Source organism: Phaethon aethereus (assembly GCF_964289735.1).
Source record: "Phaethon aethereus genome assembly, chromosome: 3".
NCBI lineage: Eukaryota > Metazoa > Chordata > Aves > Phaethontiformes > Phaethontidae > Phaethon > Phaethon aethereus.
Genome location: NC_138576.1, coordinates 25,504,459 through 25,531,244, shown reverse-complemented (window position 1 = coordinate 25,531,244; position 26,786 = coordinate 25,504,459). Strand labels below are relative to the sequence as shown.

The following is a 26,786-nucleotide window of genomic DNA, read 5'->3' as shown; positions in this document are numbered from 1 at the left end:
TCCTACACTGTAGCTAACCAGTATCTCAGCTGCACAAACTTCTATATATTTTTACCCTCAAACTGGCTCCAGCTTAGACATCATGCCAAACATGCATTTACATGAGTTTTTAAGGTTTGTTTTTTTCTTTCAAAGCCAGATCAGTTCTCTGCACTTATTCATAGATTGATCTTGTAAACCACTGTAAGAAACAAGAGGACAGCACAAGGCAGCACTGAAAATAAATGACTGAAAATAAGCAATAAAAATTCATATTGTTGTGTTGTAAATAAAGGTTTGGTGACAGAATTTGCTGTTTTAAAGAGCGCTTTCTGCCTCATCTTGGCTGTTTAAACAGAAAATCTGTGTTGCATGTTGTCAGACACTGACATGAAAACAACTAATTGGGAATATTTTCTTCCAGCTTACAAACTCTCACCTCACTAAACTCACATTAAAATTGATATTTTCATCAAAGCTACATTAACTTTCACAGACTATAGCTGTGGAGTGCAAAGTACTTCTCTTTCTGTTTCATTTAGGTCCATGAAATGCTGCACTGCTGCATTTCTGTTATGATTTTAACAAGGATTTTAATGACAGCAACAAAATGAAGTATTGAATTAGGAGAGGGAAAAAACACCCTCACTGTTCCTGCAGGAAACTGGAAGGACAAGGACTTCAGGGTCTTGAGAATGACAATGTTGTCATCCACAGTTTTTAACCATATGTGCTCCTGGCACGGTTGTAACCTGTTTCCACGACAATTCTTAGTGTTGATCAGGGAATGGGACAAGGCAGAGCCTTTTTTCCAGACACCATAGCTGTAAAAGGTGAGAAGAAAAAATTAGTTACATGCCTATGACTTTTGCAGTGTCATGTGTCTTCACGGCCTAAGTACCACCCCTAATTCCTTCTATTTTTAGTTACAAGTGTAGACAAGAGGCTTGTATGTTATACTGAATTCCTGTTAAAAATTTGTCTCATGTTTGTCTGTAAGCAAGATAAAGTTTGAAGACTTAAGTGGCAAAGGAGTGCCACTTATCAAAGCGTTACGGGCAATAGAAGAGTTGTGGAAATCTTGCAAGACCTCACAGTCCAGCTTTTGTTAAAAGTCACCATAGCAGCAGAAGTGGGGGAGCATCTAAACCAGAGCAGGTAGCACTCCTGCTGCTGGGGCAATTTGTTGTCAGGGCTTTTCTGTAATCTCAACAAACAGTAAAGAAGGAAGGAAGGAAGGAAGGAAGGAAGGAAGGAAGGAAGGAAGGAAGGAAGGAAGGAAGGAAGGAAGGAAGGAAGGAAGGAAGGAAGGAAGGAAGGAAGGAAGGAAGGAAGGAAGGAAGGAAGGAAGGAAGGAAGGAAGGAAGGAAGGAAGGAAGGAAGGAAGGAAGGAAGGAAGGAAGGAAGGAAGGAAGGAAGGAAGGAAGGAAGGAAGGAAGGAAGGAAGGAAGGAAGGAAGGAAGGAAGGAAGGAAGGAAGGAAGGAAGGAAGGAAGGAAGGAAGGAAGGAAGGAAGGAAGGAAGGAAGGAAGGAAGGAAGGAAGGAAGGAAGGAAGGAAGGAAGGAAGGAAGGAAGGAAGGAAGGAAGGAAGGAAGGAAGGAAGGAAGGAAGGAAGGAAGGAAGGAAGGGTTTTTGAAAGAATATTGCCTTATTTAATAATAAGGAGCTGCAGATATGATGGCAAGATGGTGATAGCTGAAGAAAAGTCTCTATTATATCAACAGCAGTGTATCTATTACTGAAGCTAATTGTTCCTAGATTTAATCTGCCATTGCTTCCTTTCTTGTCTCTCTTTCAGTCCCGTAAGGATTTCCCTGACCTTGAGAACAGAGAAGTAGTGCATACAAGGTGTTCCACAGTTTGTATTTGTCGAATAATACATGACATTGGGTACTTTGCAAGAAGCTTTATCTGTTCAGAGTTAAAGAATCTTTCCTCTCAAATGTATTTTGCTGAAACATAAAGCATTCTGATTATATTTAATAAACATTACTTTGAGTATATATTGGATATTTGTATACAGTACGGTTACAACTTTATGACTCAACAAAGAGGAAGTTCATGCCTTATTCTGTTAAAACTACTGTCCTTACCTCATATGGCAGGTCTTAATAGTTCAAAATCCAAACTGATTTAGCAGTTTCACTCATTGCAGAGAATGTTGGGAGCAATAGAGAGAATATATGTTTGTGAAATCTGTCTCCAATGGTTTTTATTCACAATTCATCTGTACAGTTGTAATATGTGTTCTGTTGTCTTCCTGTCATTAAGTGTAAGCTTGTTTTCTCATCTTAGTGACATAATTCTCAGTATGGGTCAGACTCTTGTTTCCAGGGGTTTCTGGGAAAAAAATGTATTAGGAAAAAATAGGTTTCAGATTGCTAGATTTATAAAATTTATGTATAGGTGGGTAAGATATATGTAAATCTTTTCATGCTCCACTGCTTTTTAAATAGTAACAAGAGTATAAAATTCTTGATTGTGCAATATATTTCATTAATTGTATAAGTAGCTCAAGAAAATAGTATCTTTTACATACCTGTCTTCCATCTTGAAATAAGTGTGTTTTTTCATTTAAAATCAGAAGTCAATTATCTTTCTCATTCTCTGTCAAAATTAATTTTAAGTGTCTCAATGAAAAGAAGTGTCAGACCCAAAGAGAACCTGTGTGTTGGCAGGCTGACAGGATAGGAGGTATGCAAGTGGGTCTCTTAGACCTTTTATCTCCAGTTATGTCAGCCAGATGAGGAAGATTCTGCATTCTTTGATTGGATTCCTTAAGACACAGGGAGTCATTTTTATTTAAAATTGCTTTGTAAATTAAGGTCCGCTTCAGACTAGTCTTACTCCCCCAGTCTCCTCTCTCCATATGACTGTACGGAAACTGCCTCATAGTTTCACATTTTGCTTAGAACGCTGCTTGTTTTCACAGTCACAGAATCACAGAATCACTAAGATTGGAAAGGACCTTCAAGATCATCAAGTCCAACCATTAATCCAGTGCCACTGTGTCCCCTAAACCATGTCCTGAAGTGCCACATCCACACGTTTTTTGAACACTTCCAGAGATGGTGACTCTACCACCTCCCTGGGCAGCCTGTTCCAACGTTTGACCACCCTCTCCATAAAGATATTTTTCCTAATACCTAATCTAAACTTCCCCTGGCGCGACTTGAGGCCATTTCCTCTCGTCCTATCACTGGTTACTTGGGAGAAGAGACCAACATCCACCTCTCCACAACCCCTTTCCAGGTAGTTGTAGAGAGCGATGAGGTCGCCCCTCAGCCTCCTCTTCTCCAGACTCAACAGCCCCAGTTCTCTCAGATGCTTCTCATAAGACTTGTGCTCCAGATCCCTCACCAGCTTTGTTGCCCTTCTTTGGACATGCTCGAGCACCTCAACATCCTCCTTGTAGTAGAGGGGCCCAACACTGAGCACAGAATTCAAGGTGCGGCCTCACCAGTGCCGAGTACAGGGGCACAATCACTTCGCTACTCCTGCTGACCACACTATTTCTGACACAGGCCAGTACGCTGTTGGCCTTCTTGGCCACCTGGGCACACTGGGCACACTGCCGGCTCATATTCAGCCGGCTGTCAACCAGCACCCCCAGGTCCCTTTCCACTGGGCAGCTCTTTCCAGCCACTCTTCCCCAAGCCTGTAGCGTTGCATGGGGTTGTTGTGACTGAAGAACAGGACCCGGCACTTGGTCTTATTAAACCTCATACAGTTGACCTCTGCCCATCGATCCAGCCTGTCCAGATCCCTCTGCAGAGCCCTCCTACCCTCCAGCAGATCAACACTCCCACCCACCTTGGTGTCATCTGCAAACTTACTGAGGGAGCACTTGATTCCCTCATCCAGATCATTGATCAAGATATTAAACAAGACCAGCCCCAGAACCGAGCCCTGGGGAACACCGCTTTTGACCGGCCACCAATTGGATTTAACACCATTCACCACAACTCTCTGGGCTCGGCCATCCAGACAGTTTTTTACCCAGTGAAGAGTAAACCTGTCTAAACCACGAGCCGCCAGTTTCTCCAGGAAAATGCTGTGGGAGACGCTGTCAAAGGCTTTACTAAAGTCCAGGTAGACAACGTCCACAGTCTTTCCCTCATCCACTGGATGGGTCACCTGGTCATAGAAGGAGATCAGGTTGGTCAAGCAGGACCTGCCTGTCATGAACCCATGATGGCTGGGCTTGATCCCTTAGTTGTCCTTCATATGCCCTGTGAGCACTCTCAAGACGAACCATTCCATGATCTTCCTCGGTACGGAGGTCAGGCTGACAGGCCTGTAGTTCCCAGAATCCTCCTTCCAGCCTTTCTTGTAGATGGGTGTCACAATTGCAAGCCTCCAGTCTTCTGGGACCTCCCCTGTTAACCAGGACTGCTGATAAATAATGGAGAGTGGCTTGGCAAGCTCCTTCGACAGCTCTCTCAGTACTCTCGGGTGGATCCCATCAGGCCCCATAGACTTGTGGGTGTCCAGGTTGTTTAACATGTCCTTAACTGCTTCCTCCTGGATTATGAGGAGTACATTGTGCTCTCCAACCCCATCTTCCAGCTCAGGGGGCTGAATACCCTGCGGATACCTGGACTGGCTATTAATGACTGAGGCAAAGAAGGCATGAAGTACCTCAACCTTGTCCTCATCCTTGGAGACAATGTTCCCCGCCATATCCAGTAAGGGATGGAGATTCTCCTTGCCTCTCTTTTTGTTGTTAACATATTTGTAGAAGCATTTTTTATTATTATCCTTTACGACTGTGGTCAGATTGAGCTCTAGCTGGCGCTTTTGCCTTTCTAATTTTGTCCCTGCTTGAACTAACGAGATCCTTGTACTCTTCGTGAGTTTCCTTCCCTTTCTTCCAGAGGTGATAAACTCTCCTTTTTTCCCTGAGACACAGCAAAATCCCCCTGTTCAGCCAGTCCAGTCACCTTCCCTGCCATCTCTTCTTATGGCACATGGGGACCGTCTGCTCCTGTGCTTTTAAGATTTCCTTCTTGAAGAATGTCCAGCCTTCCTGGACCCCTTTGTCCTTCAGGACTGTCTCCCAAGGAACTCTCTCAACCAGTGACCTGAACAGGCCAAAATCTGCCCTCCGGAAGTCCATGATAGCAGTTGTGCTGACCCCTCTCCTTACTTCACTCAGAATCGAGAATTCTATCATGTCATGGTCACTAAGCCCAAGACGGCCTCTGACCACCACATCTTCCACCAGTCCTTCTCTGTTTGTAAACAGCAGGTCAAGCAAGGCACCTTCCCTGGGAGTCTCAGTTATCAGCTGTGTCAGGAAGTTACCTTCCACACGCTCCAGGAACCTCCTAGACTGTTTCCTCTCTGCTGTGTTATACTTCCAGAAGAAGTAGATTGAAGTCCCCTACAAGAACAAGGGCCAGCGAATGCAAGACTTCTTCCAGTTGCTTATAGAATGCTTCATCTGCCTCTTCATCCTGGTTGGGTGGTCTATAACAGACTCCTAGAAGTTATCTGCCTCTTTGGCCTTCCCCTTCATCCTTACCCATAAGCACTCTACTTGGTCTTTACAATCATTGATTTCTATACAATCAAAACACTCCCTAATGTTCAGAGCCACCCCACCGCCTCTCCTTCCTTGCCTACCCATTCTGAAGAGTTTATAGCCATCCATTGCACCACTCCAGTCATGAGAGTCATCCCACCATGCTTCTGTGATGGCAACTACATCATAGTAGTCCCGCTGCACAACCTGCTAACTACTGTGATTCATTCATGCACTTTCATTTTTGTCCCAACTTTGCTTTCATCTTATATAATATTTCTTATGACCTGGTGTTTGCCTTGCAGTGTCTTCACAGTGACTGCATTTTAATCTTAATTTCTCAGATTAAAGTTGTAAAAATCTTTCAATATCCTCTTAAAAACTCTCCAGTTCCTTGATCATTTTAATAGCCCTGTTCTGCATTTGCTTCAGATTGAATTACTCCTATCTGATAAGGTCTTGGCAGTTTCTTGTACTTATCCTTCTGTTTGATAAGTACCTTGTTTAACATGCAGAGATGTTGTCGGTTTTACCTTCCTATCCCATGGTCTTTCAAGTACAGGATGGATTTGATTTTTCTAAATTGAGTGTAGGTCTTTTGTCCAATAGGATCCTCCAAAGTGGCCTGGTTAAAAAAAAAAGTATTTGCTTGGGTTATTTGTTATCATACATGAAGTAGTGAGATAGAGGTAGTCTTGTGATTACATTTTGTATGTTGTCTGTTTGGAAGTAACGCTGTGGAAGGATAGTTGAGAAAATACAAGTTGTTCATTAATTGCCAAAAGGTTGTCATGATCTGTCTCAGAATGAGAAGGACAGATATTACACACACTTGTGATGATTGTACTGACAAGTTGGAAGAAAGTTCATAGAACACACTATGTTTTTTTAGAAGAGGTGGAAAACCATGATTTTGATATTTTTAAGACTATGAGTAATGACTTTTGATCTCTGATAGCTGGCAAAGTTTCCATTTATAAATTTTGCACAGCCTTAAATGCTTTTTATAGCCTTGGCCTGGACTGTTTTGCTCTGCTTATTCTCCTGATTCAAGGAGAGAGAACTAAAATCTAGAAACATTGCTCACTGATCTCAGCTTATCTAGGAAAGTGTGTAATACATTGTGGTTTACAATACAACCACATAGCCTTTGTTCACCCTCTTCCCCACCCCACAACAGGAGGGGAGAGAGAATCAGAAAAAAGGTAGAACTTGTGGGTTGACATAAAGACAACGTAACAGGACAGGAAAAAAAAAAAAAAGAAAAAAAAGAGGAATTATATTAGTAATAAAAAAAGAATATACAAAACAAGTACACAGCTCACCACCTTGTGAATGATGACCAGTTAGTTCCTGAGCCACGGCCCTTCCCTGACCAACTCCCCCAGTTTATATCCTGAGCATGACATCATATGGTATGGAATATCCCTTTGGCCAGCCTGGGTCAGCTGTCCTGGCTGTGCCCCCCCCCAGCTCCCCATGCACCCCCAGCCTGCTTGCTGGCAGCCCAGCACGAGAAACTGAACTGTCCTTGACTGCTTAACAAAAATTGAAAACATCAGCATGTTATCAACATTATTTTCATCCCAGATCCGAAACATAACACTATACCAGCTATGAGGAAGAAAATTAACTTTATTCCAACCAAAACCAGGACATACATGTGAGGAAAAATAAGTATGAAAAAATAGAAAGTTTTAGCTTTAACTTCAGGTTGGTTTTGCACTTAGGAGTTTTCTGGTATTGTTTGTGCAATATTGACTTTTATGGTCTTATAACCAACGGCAAGACATTTATTACATACTTTATAATAAAAGTAAACACATGAAAAATAAAATCCATCAATCTTTTGTTATTACCTGCACAAGAAAATTAAAATATCAATCTCAATGTAGAAGATGTATTAGAGTTTTAAAGTTGTTGCAAACTCCCAAATGATTTTCATAGCTGTGCAATCCAATAGAATTTACACATCCTTAGAGATGGACAGACACAGCTGGGTAAATGCTTGTGAAACAAGAAAGCAGTAGCTTTCAAAAGTGATATGATCCAATTATTTTATCTGGAAAATACTGCAATGATTTATGAGTGCACAAATACAGAAATGAACACATAACAGGGAATAGATTTCCACTTTTTTTTAAGAAAAAGATCTCAAGTAAGACCAACAAAGGCAGTCTGAACAAAAAGTTGCCAGCAGATAAATAGTGGGCCATGTTTCATGCTTCAGTATGTATGTTTCTGTGCTGTGTAGATCCTTGAACGTTGCATTTGGCACCTTGAAGTGTAAATATGGCTTGGTTATCAGGTATTACATGAACTTGCATTTTATATGTTTTGTTTTCTGTGAATGAACTCTTCCTTTCCCTAGAGTAAACCAAATGAAATCCATTAATTTTTGATGAAATAATTTTTAAGAAGGTTGTGAATATCTCGTGTTAGATAACTTGCAGACTAAAGCTTTCAAGGTTAGTTTTGTGTCTGCGTGGATGTGTGTATGCGCACATGTGTCGATGACAAAAAGTGTGGTACTACCCTTCTAGTAGTAGATTCTGATCATGATTTTTTATAACTCTGAGGTTGGGAAAAATGTCCCCATTTCATTTTGGGGGAATAAAGGTGAAAATTCTATGCATATTTCTCTTCTTTTTGGGTTTGGGTTGTGTCCCTCCCCCCACAAGAGATTAATAGTCTGCTTAGATCCATGTACTATGTGTGACTTTTGTACTTTCTCATATCAGCTGCTGGAAGAGGTTTTGGAGAAATCTTGGGATCATTTATTAATAAAAAACCTAAAACTGGAGGCATTCAAACTGAAAATTTCCTGTTTTGATCTAAAGTGCATATGTGTGTATGTACATCTAATATTTTATATAACACTATATAAAATAGATATAACACTAAAATAAATAGACTAAAAATTGGCCGTTCTCAGAAGCCTTTATTAAATATCATAACAAAAATATTATATAGAATAAAAATTAATTTAGTGACAGTACCAATGGAAGGTAATTGGTGAGTTACACTTCCTGTGGGAGGTATTTCTTTTAATTATTATTTTTATTATTATGTGGTTTCACTTTATTTTCATAGTACTGGGGGCTTTTTAAATATCAGAACTTAAATATAAACTTATTTTATTTTTATTTCTATAGAACCCAGGGGCCTAGCTGTGGACCAATACTCTGTGTTACATTAAATATTACCATTTTATCTGTGCTTGCATAATCTGCATTCCAGAAGCATATAATCAAAGTCAAGAGTAAACTTGAAGTTCAGGATCATAAAAATTAGGAAAAAAGTTATAATCAGATTAACTAGCACTAGCTGCCAGTGGTTCTAAAGGGCTTGTTTGACAACATACTTCTTGAAGATGGAAATACAGACTGATTTAAATTTGGAAGGTTCTCTGGTGTTTGTTTGATTAACACCCACTCACCCCCAACAAAGAAAGGCCAGATGAGGCTGCACATGGCCTTGTCCTGTAACAGTTTGGATATTTCCAAGGACAGATTTCACAGTCTCTCTGGGAAATTTATTCCAATCCTTGGCTGCTCTCAACTTGGAAAAAACCCCTAACACTCTAAGTTCTGAATGCTATTTCCTTTGTTGCAACTTGCATCCATTGCATCCCATCATGTCACGGTGCACTTTTGAGAAAAGTTTTCTCTACACTCTCCCGTTAGGTATATAGACACAGGATTAAAATTCTCCTTTTCCAAAGAAAATTTTTTCTGCAGGCTGAACAAGCCCAGGTCCCTCAGCCTCCCATCACAAGACAAGTGCCCTAGACCCTGACCATTGTGGTGGCCTTCAACTGAACTTGATCTGGTATGTTAATGTCCTCCTTGTACTGGAAAGCCCAAGGTGGGACACAGTACTCCAGCCACAGACTCACAAGGGCAATATAGAGAGGAATAATAATTTTCCTTGGTCTGCTGGCTGCTCTTTTGCTCTTCTACAGCTTGGAGTGTAGTTGTGTGTCTTTGCTGTCAGAGCACATTGCTGCCAGGTCCCTTTCTGCCAAAATGCTTCCCAGCCAGCTGGCTCCAAACTGTACAGTTGCATGGTGTTACAGAATCACAGAATCACAGAATGGTGGGGGTTGGAAGGGACCTCTGAAGATCATCTGGTCCAGCCCCCCTGCCAAGGCAGGATCACCTAGGGCAGGTTGCACAGGAACGCGTCCAGCTGGGTGTTGAAGGTCTCCAGAGAAGGAGAATTCACAACCTCTCTGGGCAGCCTGTTCCAGTGCTCCATTACTGTCACAGTAAAGAAGTTTTTCCTCATGTTGAGGTGGAACTTCCTATGTTGCAGTTTATGCTCATTGCCCCTTGTCCTATCACTGGGCACTGCTGAAAAGAGGCTGGCTCCATCCTCCTGACAGCCACCCTTCAGATATTTATAAGACACTGATACCATCCCCTCTCAGCCTTCTCTTCTCCAGACTAAACAGCCTCAGATCTCTCAGCCTTTCCTCATGAGAGATGTTCCAGTCCCTTAATCATCCTTGCAGTCCTCCATTGGACTCTCTCCAAAAGTTCCCTGTCTCTCTTGAACTGGGGAGACCAGAACTGGACACAACACTCCAGATGAGGCCTCACCAGTGCAGAGTGGAGGGGGAGGATAACCTCTCTTGGCCTGCTGGGCACACTCTTCTTAATGCACCCCAGGATACCATTGGCCCTTGTGGCTACCAGGGCACATTGTTGTCCCATGGATAACTTCTTATCTACTAAGACTCCAAAGTCCTTCTCCATGGAGCTGCTTTCCAGCAGGTCAGCCCCTAACCTGTACTGGTGCATGTGGTTGTTCCTCCCCAGGTGCAGAACTCTACACTTGTCCTTGTTAATTTTCATAAAGTTCCCCAGAGCCCAACTCTCCAGTCTGTCCAGATTCCGTTGAATGGCAGCACAGACTCCTGGTGTATCAGCCACTCCTCCCAGTTTTGTATCATCAGCAAACTTGCTGAGGGTACATTCCAACCCTTCATCTAGGTCATTGCTGAAGACGTTGAACAAAACTGGACCCAGTATGGATCCCTGGGGAACACCACTAGCTACAGGCCTCCAGCTGGACTCTGTGCTGCTGACCACAACCCTTTGAGCTCTGTTGCTTAGACAGTTGTCGATCCATCTCACAGTCCACTCATCCAACCCATACTTCCTGAGCTTCACTATGAGGGTGTTATGGGAGACAGTATCAAAAGCCTTACTGAAGTCAAGGTAAACCACATCCACTGCTCTCCTTTCATCTACCCAGCTAGTCATTCCATCATAGAAGGCTCTCAGGTTGGTCAAGCATGATCTCCCCTTCGTGAATCCATGCTGACTACTCCTGAAATTTCTTTTCATCCATGTGCCTAGAGATGGCCTCCAGAAGGAGCTGTTCCATTGCCTTCCCAGGGATGGAGGTAAGGCTGACTGGTCTATAATTCTCCCGTCTTCCTTCTTGCCCTTTTTGAAGACTGGGCTGACATTGGCTTTCCTCCAGTCCTCAGGCACCTCTCCTGTTCTCCATGATTTTTCAAAAAATGTTTGATGTCTTCATTAATTACCTGGACAACAGAGTGCATGCTCAGCAAGTTGCCAGGTGATACAAAACTTGGAGGAATGACTGATATACCAGATGGTTGGGCTACCATTAAAAGATCCTGACAGGATGGCAAAATAGGCAAACAGAAATCTCAAAGAGCTCAACAAAGAGAAATCCAAAGTCTTTCACCTGGGAATGAATAATCCCAGGAACCTGTAATGGATGGGGGCTGACCAGCTAGAAGGCAACTCTCCAGAGAAGAACCTGGGGACAACTTGTTGACCGTGGGTCAGCAATATGCCCTATTGGTAAAGACGACCAACAGCGTTCTGGGTTGCATCACATTATGCAGAATGCTGCCAGCAGATTGAGGGAGATGATTGTTCACTTGTACTCAGCACTACTGAGATCACACTTGGAGTGGTTTGTCCAGTTCTGGACTCCCCAGTACAAGAGAGAGACATGGAAATACTGCAGCGAGTCCAGCAAAGGGCCACAAAGGTGGTTAAGGTCTTGGCATATCTGACCTGAGGAGAGACAGAGATCTGGGACTGTTCAGCCTGGAGAAGAGATAAAAGATGAAGGGAATCTTACTGAGTTGCGTAAATTCCCTTCTGTGGAGGGGTAAGGATGATGCGGCTGGACTCTTCCCAGTGGTGGCCACTGGCAGGACAAGAGGCAATGGACACAAAGTAAAATAGAGAAAATTCCATATAAAGATAAGAAAAAGCTTTATAAAATTGTTTTTAAAAAATATTTATTTATTTCTTCTGTGAGATTGATGAAACACTGCAAAAGGTTGCCCAGAAAGCCTATGGAATCTCCATCTTTGGAGGTACTCAAAAGCTAAACAGACATGATCTGGGCAACCTGCTCTAGCTTCTTCACCTCTTTTGCTTTCCAAAAATTATCACATCCATGAAAGCGAGTTTGTAGGCCATGTTGGTTTAGCGAATAAAGAAGAATTTTGCAAAGGGTAGGACTGTGCAGTTTCTGTCATGGTACTATCCTCTAACAAATGACCTACATGCATCTACAGTGTTCCATACTAATGTGAAAACCGGTGTTGGTAGATCAATTAACTATTCATTGTACATAGCTCCTGGAAATAGAAAGGTCAAAGTTGTTTAATAAATTGACAGTGAAATATTACATGCTTTTCAATTGATTCAATATTTGGAATTATTTAAAAAAGAAAGGTCAAAATGCACTGTAATGGAGTTTAATGTAACACATTAGAAACTTTAAAAAAAATAAAATATATTGATTTTGTAATCTTTTTCTAGTAGAAATAACAAGCACGGTTCTACAGGATTCTTTAGAATTAGCTTTTCAAAGCAAATTTCATTACTTATACCTTAGGAAAAAAGAATTATATAATTTCCTGAACAGATTTATTAAAGAAAATACTTCTACATGTATATACAATATAAGTATCTTTCTAAGTCCATCATTTGTTCAGTACAGCACTCTCAGTTTGGTAGATTGAAAAGTGATTACGTTTTTTTCCCCTGAGTTCCTTTTCAAATGAAGCTACTTTTCTGAGTTGGAGCAGAGATTTTTGTTTCAATGTCATCCTTGCAAGAAAATCTAGCATTTTTTCCTCTCCTATTTGTCAGCGTATTTTCTTCTGTTTTCATAACAGGCATAGTTACTACCCTCCTCAAAAATTACTTTCTTCTTCTGTGACTCTATGGATACAGTTGTATGTATATCTTTTATTTATGCATGAAACCACAAAGTACAGCACTTACTGTAGCCATGTGGACAGGTTATCATGGGCTGTGCATCACACCTATTAGACATCTTGACATATGCCCTGAAATTTTCTGTAACCCTGTGTTTTTCCACAGAGATTTTGAAATTCCTCCCTGTGTTGTAATTCCAAAGCTGTCAACCATATCAAGGGACTCTCTGACTTCCTCCTAACTTATGCTTTTTCCTTTGTGTGTGGTTTTGCCTGTGGCCACCAATACAGGAAGGTAATGTTGGGAAACACACAGGGGACTGTAATAGAGGCTCTATGGAACAGCGAAAAGTAGGGAAGTTTGCATTTGGCTGAACTTTTCCTGTTGTTTCAGGAAGAACATGAAAAAGAACAAATAACACATATCCTTGTAAAATCTTGTAAAGCTATAGAAATAAGTGAAGGAAAAACATGCATATCACTCCTTCCTTTCCCTTTTCCACTTCCTATTTTTCTTAATTTGAATTAAGCTGCTTTCTGAATTGCTGCTGTCAGGTTCCAGCTACCATGTGTGTCACTGGCCTATAAAAGCTGAACAACTGATTCACAGAAGGGTGAAACTGTTATCTTCAACTGAGAGAAGCAGCGTGAGCTTTTTGCTATTAAGGCCTTTAGGTGATATTTGCAATCTAGTTTATGATCATGACATCTTGAAATCATTGCCACATTGAGCCTCTGAATAGTATTTTCAGCAAAGGTTGGGAAGTTAATTTTCATCTTAACTGTAGCTGTGGTGTAGCCTTTTGCCACTGTGATAATGAATATTAATGTTATGTTTTAACATATAGATGCTGATGTTTTGAATACTTTTCCAAAAAAATAAATATATAACATGTGCATAGCTAGTTTAAATAGTGAGTTAAAACCTTTTGCATGTTAACTAATTAATAAAATGCATTATGGATTGTCATAGTTTAACCCCAGCTGACAACTAAGCACCACACAGCCACTCACTCATTCCCCCAATGACAGGATGGAGGAGGGAATCAGAAGGGTAAAAGTGAGAAAACCTGTGGGTTGAGATAAAGACAGTTTAATAGGTAAAGCAAAAAGCTGTGCACACAAACTAAGGAAAGCAAGGAATCCATTCACCACTCCCCATGGGCAGGCAGGTGTTCAGCCATTTCCAGGGAAGCAGGGCTGCATCACACATAATGGTTACTTGGGAAGACAAGAGTCATCACTCTGAGTGTCCCCTCACCCCTTCCTTCTTCTTCCTCCAGCTTTATATGCTGAGCATGATAACCCATTGGTCAGTTGGAGTCAGCTGTCCCAGCTGTGTCCCCTCCCAGCTTCTCATGCAACCCAGCCTCCTCACTGGTGGTGTGAGAAGCAGAAAATGCCTTGAGTCTATGTAAGCACTGCTCAACAGTAATGAAAACATCTCTCTATTATCAACACTGTTTTCAACACAAATCCAAAACATAGCCCCACGCTAGCTCCTGTGGAGAAAATTCACTTTACCTCAGCCAAAACCATTGATTTTGATCATGCGTATTTCTCAAACAGTTCTACTGTCTAGGAAGATACAGGTGATGTATGAGGAAGAGCTATCTTTTAGCTTTAATTTTATGATTAAATCTTACTGCACAGTGCTCCAGATTGATTTGTGCTAGGAACTGCAGTCCACACAGATACTTACGTCTTTCATAATGGTCAAGATAGACTCTCGAGGAGGAAATCTTAGGAGATGGATCTGCTTAGCTATCCCATTGCACATATTTTTCCTTTTAAAATACTAAGACTAACCAGATTCCTTTCCAAACACTGTGATTGTTTTTTTGCAAACCTGGGAAGGACTTGAGTGAAGTAAAATGAGATAAAGCATGCTATCTGAGAAAACTCTAATTTTATAGGTCAATATAAAAAATCCATTATCTTCAGTGCTTCTGTGTAGTATAGTTTATAATTGTTCTCAATACGGAGTGAACATTAAATTATTTCATTAATCAAGGATCTTGATAATGAAAGATGCTGTCACACTAGTGATTTTATGAGCTTCCTCCAGGAAGTGACTGCAGATTCTCAATCCTATTGATAGTAGACCTCAGTAACACTGCAGAAAAATATAGGTCTTTTACTGAAAACTTGGCAATGAAGTTCAAGCTTGATGGACATATATACTCTTTGCATGTGTTAGCTTTGGTCAGCTAGAACTCTCATAATCCAACATTTAAACTATTTTGGTTACTGTTAGGAATCTTCAAAGGATAATTCATCTTAGGTCCAGACTAGAAGCAGTGAAGTCTGTGCAGATGAAATTGTGCAGCTACCTCAATATACTTCAATCAAAGTTTTACAAAAGCACATAAATAATGTAGTTGAATGCTTGATCTTGACAAGTGGTGAAATCCTGTGAACTATTACATGTATTATTGAATATGGCTGGCATTCTCAGATCACTCATCTTTTACTGGTTTTTAGGAGGTTATGGTAAAATGTGTGCCAGTTTCAAGATGTCAAGTCCCATATTTTTCTGGGATTCTTGACAGATGTAGTGGTAAGAAGAGGCAGAAAAACATCATATTGTAGGAGACCTTCTTTACAAAGCTAGAAGACTGATTTGCTGCCATACAATTTCAACAGTTAGCCAGTGCCAGTTGTCATATTAATGGCAGACATAGATTTGCTGTGATGTGTGTTCTTTGGGAATGCAGTTTGTCAGAAACCATGGTATCTTTGAATAATGCATTTTTTTTTTCCAGATAGCACACCCACTCATAAAAATAAATGCTGAGTTCTGCATTGTATAAGTATTGCCGCACACACGAGAGCTTATGATGAAGCTACTTCATATTACAGTGTTTTGTAAAGATGTTTTGATTTGAAAATAACTGAAAGAGAGATTCATGTTTCAAATTCAGGTATTCTCCTGTGTCAAAGCATGTAACATTTTTATTTGTTTGATTTGTCTTGCAAAACGACCTGTGTTAACCTACCATGACTAAAGCAGCAAAAAGGGGAAAATCTGCCAAGAGGGAGGTAGCATTTTTAATTGTGCTACAAAACATACAAAAGCATATAGCAATATATGCTGTAGTATATAATGGATCATTGTTGCCAACTTTTTGACAACTTTTTGGAATGTAAGTTATTGTCTATTTTATTCCACTTATGCCAACATCTTAAAATCACTTTATTTTATATGTATTCATTCTCATATATGTGAATCAAACAGTGGCTCTCTTTCTAACATAAATGAGCACGTTCAAATAAATATCTTATTCTGTTAGGGCTGCTGAAACAGCACAAAAGTCATCGGGTATCATATTGTTTGGTTCTAGCATTGATAGCTACTCACTCAGCAACCTTAAGTAGTTCCTGTAATGCACAGAAATCTTAGACCTCTGATCTGCAACATTGGTAGAACATTAATCTAACTCACCATTCATTAGAGTGTCATGTGGCTTTTGTTACCTTGTCAATATTTAGAGAAGATTTTGGGATTTTCCTCTCAAAAGGATGTTGTAAGTGAAAGTGTTCTATCTTAATTTTTTCAGCTTTATGTTGTTTTGGCCTTTTTGAAATTTTCCTATATAATTTGGATTGTGACTTAAGTGTAATTATGAACATTGAAATGCCAGTGTCAATAACTGTTTGAATAATGAATTAAGGGTATGCATTCAATAATTGAACTTACATGGCATAATGAGGCCTAATTAGCATTGATATATTGATACAATGCTTTACAACACTCTGAGGATGTGCATGTATTGAGTAATTAATCCTCTCAACATGCAGGTTAGTGATGTTAGTATGGTTATGTTTATTCTGCTGATGGGTAGAGTAAGGAAAGAGAGAAGTATGGGGTGAAACAATTTTTCCATGAAACGTGGTTTCTGAAACAATACCTGAATTACATGCAAACTTTTCAGACCACCATTTCTTTGTTGAACACATTTATCTTTTGTGCTCTGTTACGACATATTTCGGCTTCCTGCATTTATTTGTTCTACTCTAAAGAAAATTAAACAATTTTAAATTGTACTACTTCAATGAAAGGACTGACATGCCATTTATAACTTTCAAATGAGTTCAAGAACAAAAACAATTCCATTTTCCTTCTCCCCAACACAGGATTCTGTTTTTCCTAGGTGGAGGAGTATCATCTTTAACCTGATTACTAGTTAAGACAATCTCTTCCAAATAACTAATGCTTACAAATGGTAGTAACTTTCTGCAATAAAAAATGAAAATAAGTGTGTCCATTCATATCAGCCCAATGTCACTGCTTAGTCATTCTTTCCTTCATGTTTTCCATTTCTGATATCAAAGATTGACTTAATTTATTTTCTAGAACCTGGAATATTTTAAAAATAAACAAAAAAACATTTTTTTTAATATACTTTAGACTTTAATTTACTGTCAGACACCTGTTAATTATTGGGTTCTTTTAAATTGCTATTCTATCAACTAAAATGAAAACTGTACATAAAGTACCTTCTACTTCCTGGATCCATAATGGTGTTGTATGAATAGTTTTGCAATATTTACAAAAAAAGATTAAATAAAATGTTCTTTTGCTTCATTCAGTTTTGGGAGAAACAGCAAGAATTATAGCATATTTTGTTTGAAAATAGATCTGTAAAAAACTTCACTGAAGGACAGTTAAACCAAGAACTGAGTTTGAAATTAGCTTTGAAAGTGATGATGTCTGCTATAAACTGAACTCTTTTGTGAAGTACATTCCATAGACTAATTTTGCCTTATTTCTATGAGGAATACTGTTTTAAAAATAATAATAAAACCGATTATTTAATTACAATTGTTTGACAAGTATTTACTACTTTGTTCTTCAGATTTTAACTGTAACATTTTTCCTTCTTTTTTTTTTGACAGTATTACCTAGTCATACTTGTGGCAACCCAGGAGAAATACCTAAAGGAGTACTTCATGGAACAAGATTCAACATTGGAGATAAAATCCGATACAGCTGTGTCTCTGGTTATATCCTAGAAGGCCATGCCATGTTGACATGTATTGTAAGTCCTGGAAACGGTGCATCATGGGATTTTCCAGTTCCTTTTTGCAGAGGTAAAAATGGCGACATGAAATTTCTTTAAAATATTAAGGCAATATTCAAACAGCAGATTAAATAAATTTATTTTGAGGCTTTTTTTTTCTTTCTAAATGTAAATGTATTAATGTACTGTCTAAAAAAGACCTTTAATCACAGTTCAGAAGCAATGGGTCTCCAGAGTTTACATTCAGAGTTAGATGTTATCTACTGATACTTTTTCCTTTTCATTTACATGAGGGATAGCTATAGCAATTCGATGGCAGGGCTTGACAAATGTTTTTTGCAAGTTTCCACTTTTGGAACCTTTCTGCCAGGAAGGAGAAGCTTGAAATCTTGAACCATATAATCTTTAAAGAGGACCTCTTTTGGCCCAATCCTTTTGAGTCCAACTCCTGCTCTAAGTATGGATAACTTCAAAGTTATGTCAGGTTGCTCAGGGCTTTGCCCAGTTGTAATTTTAGTATCTTCATGGATGGAGATTCTAAAGCCTCTCTGGAAATATTTTCTAGTGCCTAGCTGACCTCATTCTCATGTCCAGTTAGAATTATCTTTTTACAGATTATGTCCATTTCCTCTTCTCCTGTTGTAGACGTATGAAAAGATTCTGGCTCCACTTTTACTAAACAAAATAGTGCAGTTAAATTTTCTCATAGCCTCCTTTAAATAATTGGCCTTTGCTGTCTGATCTTGATGGTCCAGACAGATTTACACTCACATAATAGTCCACCCATCCATATGCCCTCAATTTGACTACAAGGATATAGTGGAGAATTGTGTTGTGAAAGCTTTGTTAACGTCAAGCTAAATCCTTTCACCAACTCAAGCAGTCAGGTAGCCAAGGATTATTTGCATTGGCAAAAGCTGGCTGTTACTGTTCACCTTTTTGTCCTTTGTGTCCTTGGGAATGATTTTCATAAACACTTTGACCATAATTTTCCCAAGGTCTGAGGTGAACTTGACAGATATACAGTTGCTAAGATCCTTGCCTTTTTTGAAAATGAGAAATGAAAAATTATCTTTTTTCCAGTCATTGGGAATCATCCTTGATTTCCATAACCTTTCAAAGATAATACAGAGTAGCCTCACACTGTGTCACACCAAGAACCCTCAGGTGCATACCGTTAAGTACCGTGAACTTGCACATATCCTTTTTACTTTTATAGTTCCTCATATTGTTTATCCTGTGCTGTGGCTACTACTTTTCTTCACAAAACATCTCCAATTTATTGAGAATTAGGAGGCCTGAGGGCAGCCTTTGCTAATGAAGAGAGAAGCAAAGGGGACACTGAGTGCCTCAGCCTTTTCCATGTCTTCATCGCAACGCCACGTACCCTACTGAGCAGCAGGCCACCATGTCCTTCATTTTCCTTTTGTTGTTGATATACCTACAGAATGGTTTCTAGAATGACTGCTCTCCACATTCCTCACCAGTTTCATTCGATCTGAGCTTTGACCTTCCTCCTTCGATCCCTGCATTCCTGAGCAGCACTTCTATATTCTTTTCAAGTAACTTGTCCCTGCTTTCACATTTTGTACACTGATTTTGGGGCTTTTTTTGCATTTCTGATAAAACATCTCAGTCAGGAATTTCCTGTTCAGCCCCAGCAGCCTCCTGCTATGCCTCCGTACTCATTTATGTACATAAATAGTTACATAATTCTTGAACTTTGAGGAAGCTTTCCTTGATGTCAAACAAGCTCTCCTGGGCCCCTTAGCCCTTCAAGACATCAGCCCATGAGATCCTGTCTGCCACTTCACAAATAAGTTGAAATCTGCTCTGCTGAAGTCCAAGGAGTTTATTCTGCTACTTGCCTCCTCACTTCCCTCAGCATCTTTAGGTCATGGTTTTTGTAGCCACAGCTGCTGTGGTTACAACAGTTATTTGAATGGTTCTTTGTTCCTACATGTAGTTGGCCTGTCCAGTGCCTGCATTAAAAAAAAAAAAGTTCTTCCCAGTGAACTCAGAAATCTACTGGATTGCTTGCTAAGCTGCCATCCACACAGATGTTCGGATGGTTAAAGTGTCCCATGAGAACCAGAGCCTGTGATTGGGAAACTTCTAGTTATTTCAAGGTTTTGACCACTTCTTGATCAGGTGGTCTGTAGCAGATATACACCATAATGACCTCCCTCTTAGCTTCACTTTCTCATTCTATCTCACTGAGCTTGATACCTGTTGTGCAGACCTCTGTTCATTCAAGATCCTATTTTGTGTACAGTGCAGCCTCTCTTTTTCTTTCTGCTTTTCCTAAGAGCCTGTGTCTATCCATTGCAGCCCTCCAGTCAGGTGAGCTGCTCCACCAGGTCTCTGTAATCTCTGTGACACCACAGTTCTGTGACTGTACATGCACTTCCAGTTTGCCCAGTTTGCTTCCCATGCAGCACATTTTGTGTACAGACACTTCAACTGGGCTTCCAGTCATGTTGCTTTCTGACGGAGAGGGAGAGAAACATTCCTTGCCCTCTCTGATGTGTTCTTCCCTGGTCTCATTCTCTCACTTACCTGTAGGTCATGGCTTGCATCCCTGACAAACTCAACTTAGAGCTCTCCTCACTAGCTTAGCAAACCTGTTGCCCTGTTCAGCCAGGCAGATCCCATGTATCCCCTGCTGCCCTCATTCCTTGAAGAAGATCCTGTGGTCAAAGATGTTGAAGCCCTGTTGCCCGGCACTTGCTGCTTAGTCAAGTTCTTCAGGAATCTGATCCTCCTGCCTGAGCTTTTCCTGTTGCATTAAGGAAAACCTCTCTGGTCTCCTGTGATTTTCACTGTAATCCCAAGTTCTGTGGACACCCTGTACTGCTCAAATTCTCCCTTGGCAGTACTATTGGTACACATGTGGATGAGCAACAAAGGGTAGTTATCTTCTGTAATAATTCGTAAAGCTTCCTTGTGACTGACAGATCTTATAAATTAATTCCTCACAGCAAAGAAATATTTTATAAACTATGTGCTCCAAAACAAATACAAGAGTTAATAATCAAAAAACCAACAGAGATTTTTATCATGTCTGTTATTTGTATTTGATTTCAATCAGTACACAACTAAGATTTCTTTCACTAGTGCTTCAAAAACAGGAAGGAAACAAAAATTTTCTAACCTTTCAGTTGTCTGATCTTAGATCTGATCTTTTTTTTTCCTTCTAATAGGAGGTAGTAAACAGGTTTCAGAAAAATATACGTCATAAGTTCATGGCGTCATCAGTGTCTACTAAATACTTGTTCTGTTTCTGCAGATGCTGCCTGTTTTAGTGATGTTCACTGCAAACAAATATCTCCAACAGGGCTGGAATTTTGTTCATCATTTGTAACTCTGTAAATCTAACCTATTAATAAAAACTCAGGCAGGGTCCTAAACCCTATGTAGAACTTATATGAAATCCAAAGAATTCTTCTGTCAAGAAATGAGAACCGTAACAGAAAAGTTATCTAACAGTTAATGATTTATGTGAGATGAGCCATTGCCTCAGTGGATTTTTGATGAGGGATTTTAGACATTCTTGATTTTATTTCATTTTACCACTCTGGAACACATGCTATGAAGTAACCCTTTCCATTCACTATGTCTTCAAGCAAGAAATGTTCCCCTATTGTTTCTCTAAGAACCTTGGTCTTTTCTGTGAAAACACCTCTTGTTACAGTTTTGTTTCCAGATGGTATTCTTCTTTCTTGTAATCATAAACTAATTTCATGGCACCCATGCAAGATAATATAGCAGCGTTAAATAAAGCTGCATGGTTTTTATACCAAAAAATCATAACCACCTTGATCTCTGTGGTATGTTTCCCTAGCTTTGCTGATGCTGGTAAATTACTATTTTCTGCAATTTAGTTTCTTAATATTTTCAGAAGCATTAAGAAGCTGGTGTCCAGTAATTTATACATCGTGTAACTGTATAAATGCTGTTTCCACTAGAAAAATTCCTAGTGAATTACTAAGCCTCCAGGAAGATGTAGACAGCATTGACTGTTGTATCTGCGTTTTGTTTCTCTGGCTGCTACTCAGTTTCAGGGCTCTCTTTTTAAAGTATACCCAGGTGGAGGGTGGTGGAGCTGAACTGTACTGCAGATTCATTGATGGCTTAGAACAAACTCTGAACAGAAATCAAAGGTGCCGTCAATAGCATTTTTAGAAAGTTTAGATAATTTGACTGTCAAGACATTTGCTTTATCTTTTTTTTTTCTTTTTTTCTTTGAATAAACTATGTTTTTTTGGTGTGTGCAAATATGGCAACTTCCAAACTGAAAAAGATAGAAAACAGTCTCCCCCAAGTAGAAAACAGCCCGCCCCAGAAAAGTTCAAAGGCAGTTACTGAAAAAATGAGCTAATTATTAAAACCTGTTTTTCCACATTGTAAGTAAGAGCAGCCATGGACTTTTCTGTTATTAGAAGCTAAGAAGTTTACCCTCAGTTTCTGCAAAAATTGTATAGGTGGCTTACAAAAATTGACAGGAAGAATCAATAAGGTACTTAATGCCTTCTTTGCCTCAGTCTTTAATAGCCAGTCCAGGTATCTGCAGGGTATTCAGCCCCCTGAGTTGGAAGATGGGGACAGAGAGCAAAATAACCTGCCCGTAATCCAGGAGGAAGCAGTTAAGGACCTGTTAAGCCACCTGGACACCCACAAGTCTATGGGGCCTGATGGGATCCTCCCGAGAGTACTGAGAGAGCTGGCAGAGGAGCTTGCCAAGCCACCCTCCATCATTTATCAATAGTCCTGGTTAACAGGGGAGGTCCCAGAAGACTGAAGGTTTGCCAATGTGACACCCATTTACAAGAAAGGCCGGAAGGAGGATCCCGGGAACTGCAGGCCTGTCAGCCTGACCTCTGTACCCCGGAAAGATCATGGAGCGGTTTGTCTTGAGAGTGCTCACAGGGCATGTGCCAGACAACCAAGGGATCAAGCCCAGCCAGCATGGGTTCATGAAAGGCAGGTCCTACTTGACCAACCTGATGTCCTTCTATGACCAGGTGACCTGTCCAGTGGATGACGGAAAGGCTGTGGACGTTGTCTACCTGGACTTTAGTAAAGCCTTTGACAGCGTTTCCCATAGCATTCTCCTGGAGAAACTGGCGGCTCGTGGCTTAGACAGGTTTACTCTTTGCTGGGTGAGGAACTGGCTGGATGACTGAGCCCAGAGAGTTGTGGTGAATGGTGTTAAATCCAATTGGTGGCCGGTCACAAGCGGTGTTCCCCAGGGCTCGGTTCTGGGCCCGGTTTTTTTTAATATCTTGATCGATGATCTGGATGAGGGGATCGAGTGCTCCCTCAGTAAGTCTGCAGATTACACCAAGCTGTGTGGGAGTGTTGATCCGATGGAGGGTAGAAGGACTCTGCAGAGGGATCTGGACAGGCTGGATGGATGGGCCGAGGTCAACTGTATGAGGTTTAATAAGGCCAAGTGCAGGGTCCTGCACTTGGGTCACAACAACCCCATGCAACGCTACAGGCTTGGAGAGGAGTGGCTGGAGAGCAGCCCGGCGGAAAGGGACCTGGGGATGCTGGTTGACAGCCAGCTGAACATGAGCCAGCAGTGTGCCCAGGTGGCCAAGAAGGCCAACAGCGTCCTGGCCTGTATCAGAAATAATGTGGTCAGCAGGAGCAGCAGGTTCATGCTCCTGTACTCGGCACTGGTGAGGCCGCACCTTGAATCCTGTGTTCAGTTTTGGGCCTCTCTACTACAAGAAGGATGCTGAGGTACTTGAGTGTGTCCAGAGAAGGGAAATGAAGCTGGTGAGGGATCTGGAGCACAAGTCTTCTGAGGAGCGGCTGAGGGAACTGGGGTTGTTTAGTCTGGAGAAGAGGAGGCTGAGGGGCGACCTTATCGCTCTCTACAACTACCTGAAAGGGGGTTGTGGTGAGGTGGTGTTGGTGTCTTCTCCCAACTAACTAGTGATAGGATGAGAGGAGATGGTCTCAAGTTGCGCCAGGGGAGGTTTAGATTAGATATTAGGAAAAATTGCTTCACCAGAGGGTGGTCAAACATTGGAACAGGCTGCCCAGGGAGATGGTGGAGTCACCATCTTCGGAAGTGTTCAAAAAACGTGTGGATGTGGCCCTTCAGGACATGGTTTAGGGGACACAGTGACACTGGATTAATAGTTGGACTTGGTGATCTTGAAGGTCCTTTCCAACCTTAGTGATTCTGTGATGCTGTAAATTCTGTTCTGGTTTTGGTCCCAGGAATTGAAAGGTCTTTGTTGTCTCAATCTTGGATACCATAATAGTGTCACCAAAAACATTTACCTTCTTTATCTTGAGGTTGAAGTATTATGCAGTACAAGTCTGAAAGATTTTGAAAGTTAATTTCATTCTTTGCAGTAACTCCACTAATAGCTGATTTATGATATGTGACTACTTCTAAATGAACTTTGTATAATTAGGTTCTCAATTCTCAGTAATTTTCAGAATCCCTAGTTGATTGTAGTTGTATGACTCTAGATTTTTATGAAGCTAACATCAGGAATACAAATTGGATTAGTGATATTACAATGGTAATCTTTTTCTCACAATGAAAATAGTTGTGAGGGGAAGAAGACGTAATATGTTATCATTAAAAAGACACACAGTTATTGGTGGGAAAATAAAGAATAAATAAATAAGACAAACCAGTAAAAGAGATCATATATCAGAAATGTCCAAAAGGAGCAAATAATAATTAATTAATAATCAAGTAATAATTAATCAGGTTCCAAATTTAAGAAATATTATTGAAGAAATACTTTAGTGAGGAATATATTATCAAGAACACCTCTCCTGTGAAGAAAGGCTGAGAGAGTTGGGGTTTTTCAGCCTGGAGAAGGGAAGGCTCTGGGGAGACCTTATTGCAGCTTTCCAGTACTTTTAAGAAAGGGGGCTTATAAGAAAGATGGGGACAGACTTTTTAGCAGGGCCTGTGGCAATTGGACAAGGGGTAATGGTTTTAAACTAAAAGAGGGCAGATTTTGACTAGATATAAAGAAGAGATTTTTCCCACTGAGGGTGGTGAAACACTGGCACGGGTTGCCCAGAGAGGTGGTAGATGTTTCCATACGTGGAAAGAAATAAAGTCAGGTTGGATGGGGCTCGGGGCAACCTGATCTAGTTGCAGATGTCCCTACTCACTGCAGGGGAGTTGCACTAGATGACCTTTAAAGGTCCCTTCCAACCCAAACTATTCTATGATTGTATAAGAAGGCATTCTTAGAATAGATAAAGGCAGAAAGGAAGAAAAGTTTGTGATTCACTATAGAGTAAGACAAACTATATGAAGAAATACAAATCTGATATTTTTAAAACATCTACCAAAGATAAATTGACGTTTTTGGTGTTATCCATACTTTCTGAGGTAGCAAGTAATTCTCCAATGTAATTTCTTCTCAACCTCTGACGTTCAGACAAATATGATTTTATAAGTTTAAGGAGGAGAAAAGGATGTCCTGATTCCAACAATTTATCTGTATTTATTAAAAAAGTAGAAAAAAGGGGAAAGAAAAAGAATATTTCCCAATAATTCTGCTTATTGTGTTCCATTACATGATAAATTGACACAAAAAACATAGCGAAGGTACCCAGGATGATATAGTAAAGTCAAAGAATAAAAAAGAGGACTTCACTCTGACCATTAGAAACATAAGCAGAGTTAACATCAGAGGAACATACAGTGTTTTACTAAAAATGAGAAACAAACCTCAAGGGCAGTCATAAAAAGATGAAGAATTTCATAACTGCATGTAGGCTTCTGGGAATAACTGGATTAACTTTCCTAATTATTAAAAAATTATATGTGAAATCTGGAACAGTCAATTTGCCCGCAAAGAATTCAGATTTTTCTCTCCTGCTTCAAAGTTAGGGCTTTACTATTAATTTGTTGTAGACTGTTATTTTAAGTGATCATTTTCAGCATTAAAATAATAATATATTCTCAAGTGAAGGTTTATCATATCACTGGAAAACAGCTTATGATACTTCACTGAAAAAGAAGAGAGTCTTTACAAGACATCCACAAGACTGATCTTTTATTTCTGTGAGAGAGAGAATGAGATTATAGACTGTTAATTAATTTTTGAATTTCTTAATATAGCTATCCTCTCTTAAAACCATGGTTTTGCATGAAAGAGGTGGCAGAGCTGAGGTTTTGATTTTAAGTTTGCTCAAGCACATACTAGGTTAATAGCAGAACTTTTCTGACAAGTTAGCAAATAGTTTGTCCATCACTATTTCTGTCTTATTCTTATTTGTAAGTTTTTGTTGACTAATAGATCAGATTTCCTGTCTAGAGTGGATGGAGGGGGAATAGGTTTTTGTAATAGAACAAACTGATATGATAGAAAAAATAAAAGGCTACTAAATTGAGGTTAAAGTTTACAAAGAAAAAATGGACCAATCTCAATCCCCAGGAAGTACAAGACTACCCCACTGAGTCCAGTATTGTCAGGGCCAATAACTACAGGACAACCCCACTAGACACTGGGGTCTGCTTAGATTGAGCTCACTAAAACCTCAAAGCTAAAAATGTTCAAAGTAGTGCTACAGCTGCAATGGGTGTCCACAGGTGCCCAAACAAATTGCAGCAATTTCTGCATTTCTATTTTGTACACATTATTAACTTGAAGTGAGAAATCTGACTTTTTAATATACATAAAATAAACACTATTTTCCTAAACCACAATAATTTCTGAAATTTTAACAAAATTAATCCCATTCTACTTAGAGAGTAATGCAAATTATTTTGAAGTGTCCTTTGAAAACCCTGGAGAGAGAAAGAAAATTCATCTTAGATGCATGGTCTAATAAGTATTTAATTTATGTGAAGTTGATCAACAGCAAGAGCAGAAAATAAGAAAGGGAAAACTGATTAGAGCACTAATCTGGGATGCAGTACATCTGGATTAAAACGATGATAGAAAAAAACCAACTCCTAATAAGTTTCTATTTTTTAAAAGAAAAGAAGCACAGGTGTTGGCTTTTATCTATTCAAAATAATGTTTATAAAAAAAAT

General features: G+C 39.9%; 1 protein-coding gene across 1 annotated transcript in view; it reads left to right on the top strand.

Annotated features, from left to right (window-relative positions):
* CSMD1 (CUB and Sushi multiple domains 1) overlaps positions 1–26,786 on the top strand; it is a gene marked incomplete at both ends in the record, with an annotated part of 1,255,958 nt that overhangs the window by 579,164 nt on the left and 650,008 nt on the right. The window contains one exon of the mRNA XM_081998094.1: positions 17,628–17,822. Coding sequence (XP_081854220.1) covers positions 17,628–17,822 — 195 coding nt within the window. The remainder of the gene's footprint in view (positions 1–17,627; positions 17,823–26,786) is intronic.